At 38.3% G+C, this 2092-nt stretch overlaps 1 protein-coding gene across 1 annotated transcript; it reads right to left on the bottom strand.

The window, feature by feature from the left end:
- Nucleotides 1-298: 298 nt before the first annotated feature.
- On the bottom strand, nucleotides 299-2005 carry LOC101498582 (uncharacterized). Its single transcript, XM_004513959.3, has one exon. It carries the CDS (start codon nucleotides 2003-2005, stop codon nucleotides 299-301), a length of 1707 nt encoding a protein of 568 aa, XP_004514016.3.
- Nucleotides 2006-2092: the final 87 nt, after the last annotated feature.

Here is a 2092-nt window from a genome sequence, read left to right as displayed (position 1 = left end):
AAACTACATTTTTTTTTGTTGACCAGTAAGGAATTTCCTCTTAATGCTTCAAGCACTTTCCGCAAATGATCTTCATGTGCAACCTCATCTCTACTATAAACCAAGATGTCATCAAAGAAAACCAATGCAAATTGTATCAAAAAGGGTCTTAAAACCTCATTCATTAGAGCTTGGAATGTAGAAGGGGCATTAATCAAGCCAAAAGGCATCACCACAAACTCATAATGACCTTCATGAGTTCTAAAAGCTGTTTTTTCAATATCAGTTTCCTTCATTCTGATTTGATGATAACCCGATTTCAAGTCCAATTTAGTGAACATAGTGGCTCCACCAATTTCATCCAATAGTTCCTCTGATGATAACCCGATTTCAAGTCCAATTTAGTGAACACAGTGGCTCCACCAATTTCATCCAAAAGTTCCTCTATAATTGGAATAGGGAATTTGTTAGGTATCGTTATCTTGTTCAATGCTCTATAATCTACACAAAACCTCCACCCCCCATCCTTCTTTTTCACTAGTATAATAGGACTTGAATATGGACTAATACTGTGCCTAATTACCCCAGATTCCAGCATCTCTGCTACCAATCTTTCTATCTCTGTTTTCTGATAATGTGGGTACCTGTAAGGCCTCAAATGAGGAATTGAAGCTCCCTCTTTGAGATGGATAGCATGATCATGCTTTCTAACTGGAGGCAGCTCCTTTGGGTCTGAACATATCTCATCAAATTCGTCTAGTAATTTCAGAAAATTTTTTGGTAGGGTCTTTTGAGAATCTAATTCCGTTTTGGTTCTTTCACATTGAATTAATAATCCCTCACCTTCTTCTTTTAAAACTTGCATCAGTGCTCCAAAAGGGAGTTCAGTTTTAGTTAAGGCTGGATTTCCAGCTATTCTGATGAACTTTTCTCCTTGTTTCAGAGTTAGTTCCAGCTTTCCAAAATCTGCTTTAATTTCTCCCAACCCTGCTAGCCAATCCAAACCTAACACCATGTCAACCCCCTTGAGTGTGAACAAATAAAAGTCTTGGATTGCTTCTAAGTTCTGCATCTGAAATTTTAACTGTGCACACTTTCCCTTGCATCTTACTTTATGTCCATCTCCTACTTCTACCATGTAAGGAGAGGTTTCCATAACTGTTAAGTGCAGTCTTTCCACCAACTCAATAGCTATGAAATTATGGGAAGCACCACAATCAATTAGGATGACCACTGCTACACCTTCTAACAATCCCTCCACTTTCCAAGATCTAGTCGTAGTGAATCCAGACAGGGAACACAATGATAGATGCAAAGATCTAAAAGACTGAAGGGGTTCCTCCCCTTCTTCTACTCCTTCTTCCTCCTCTTCTTCCATAAGGATCATCTTAAATTGTCTGTTTTTACATCGATGTTCTTTATTATAAGGTTCATCACATCTAAAACATAACCCTTTTTCTCTTTTCTCTCTGACTTCAGCACTGGTTAAATGTTTAAACTCCCCTCCTCTGTTTTTAACACTTTCCACACTTTGACTCTGGCCAGTCCCACTCATGGTACTGCTTTTCTGATCTGAACTCAACTTTGATTCTAGGGTTATAGTTTTAGAATAGGGCATGCTACGTGAATTGCCGTTAGTTCTAGAAGCATAACTATAACCATTTTTCATATTGACTAACATGTTCTTTTGTTCAATCAATATAACTTTTTGAATCATTTCTGATAAGGAGTTAAGCTCATACAATTTTACCTCAGCTTGTAGCTCCTGTTTGAGTCCATTCAAGAATATTCCTCTCACAAATTCTTGATCAATGGTTCTCATGGCTCCCACGTATTTTTCAAAATCCTCGACATACTCGTCTACGGTGCCTGTTTGTTTCAAGGATAACAATTGCTCAAAAGGATTCTGAACCATTGAAGGTTGGAATCTACGTACCACAGCAATCTTAAAACCTTCCCAATTAGGGTTAGGGTTGCATTTCTCCCACCAATGGTACCAACTCAACGCTTTTCCTTCTAGAGCCATGACTGTAGCTTGCATCTTTTCTTCCTCGGTTACCTCCTTTAACAAAAAGTATCATTCCAATCTGTGTGTCCATCCAAAAGCATCTTC

Source organism: Cicer arietinum, chromosome 3 (genome assembly GCF_000331145.2).
Source record: "Cicer arietinum cultivar CDC Frontier isolate Library 1 chromosome 3, Cicar.CDCFrontier_v2.0, whole genome shotgun sequence".
Classification (NCBI taxonomy): domain Eukaryota; kingdom Viridiplantae; phylum Streptophyta; class Magnoliopsida; order Fabales; family Fabaceae; genus Cicer; species Cicer arietinum.
Note: the sequence above shows the minus strand (reverse complement) of the source record. Positions and strands in the feature narration are given on the sequence as shown.

Bases quoted from the DNA above. Each gene is read 5' to 3' on its own strand.
- LOC101498582 (XM_004513959.3), bottom strand. From the start codon at position 2,005: ATGGCTCTAGAAGGAAAAGCGTTGAGTTGGTACCATTGGTGGGAGAAA.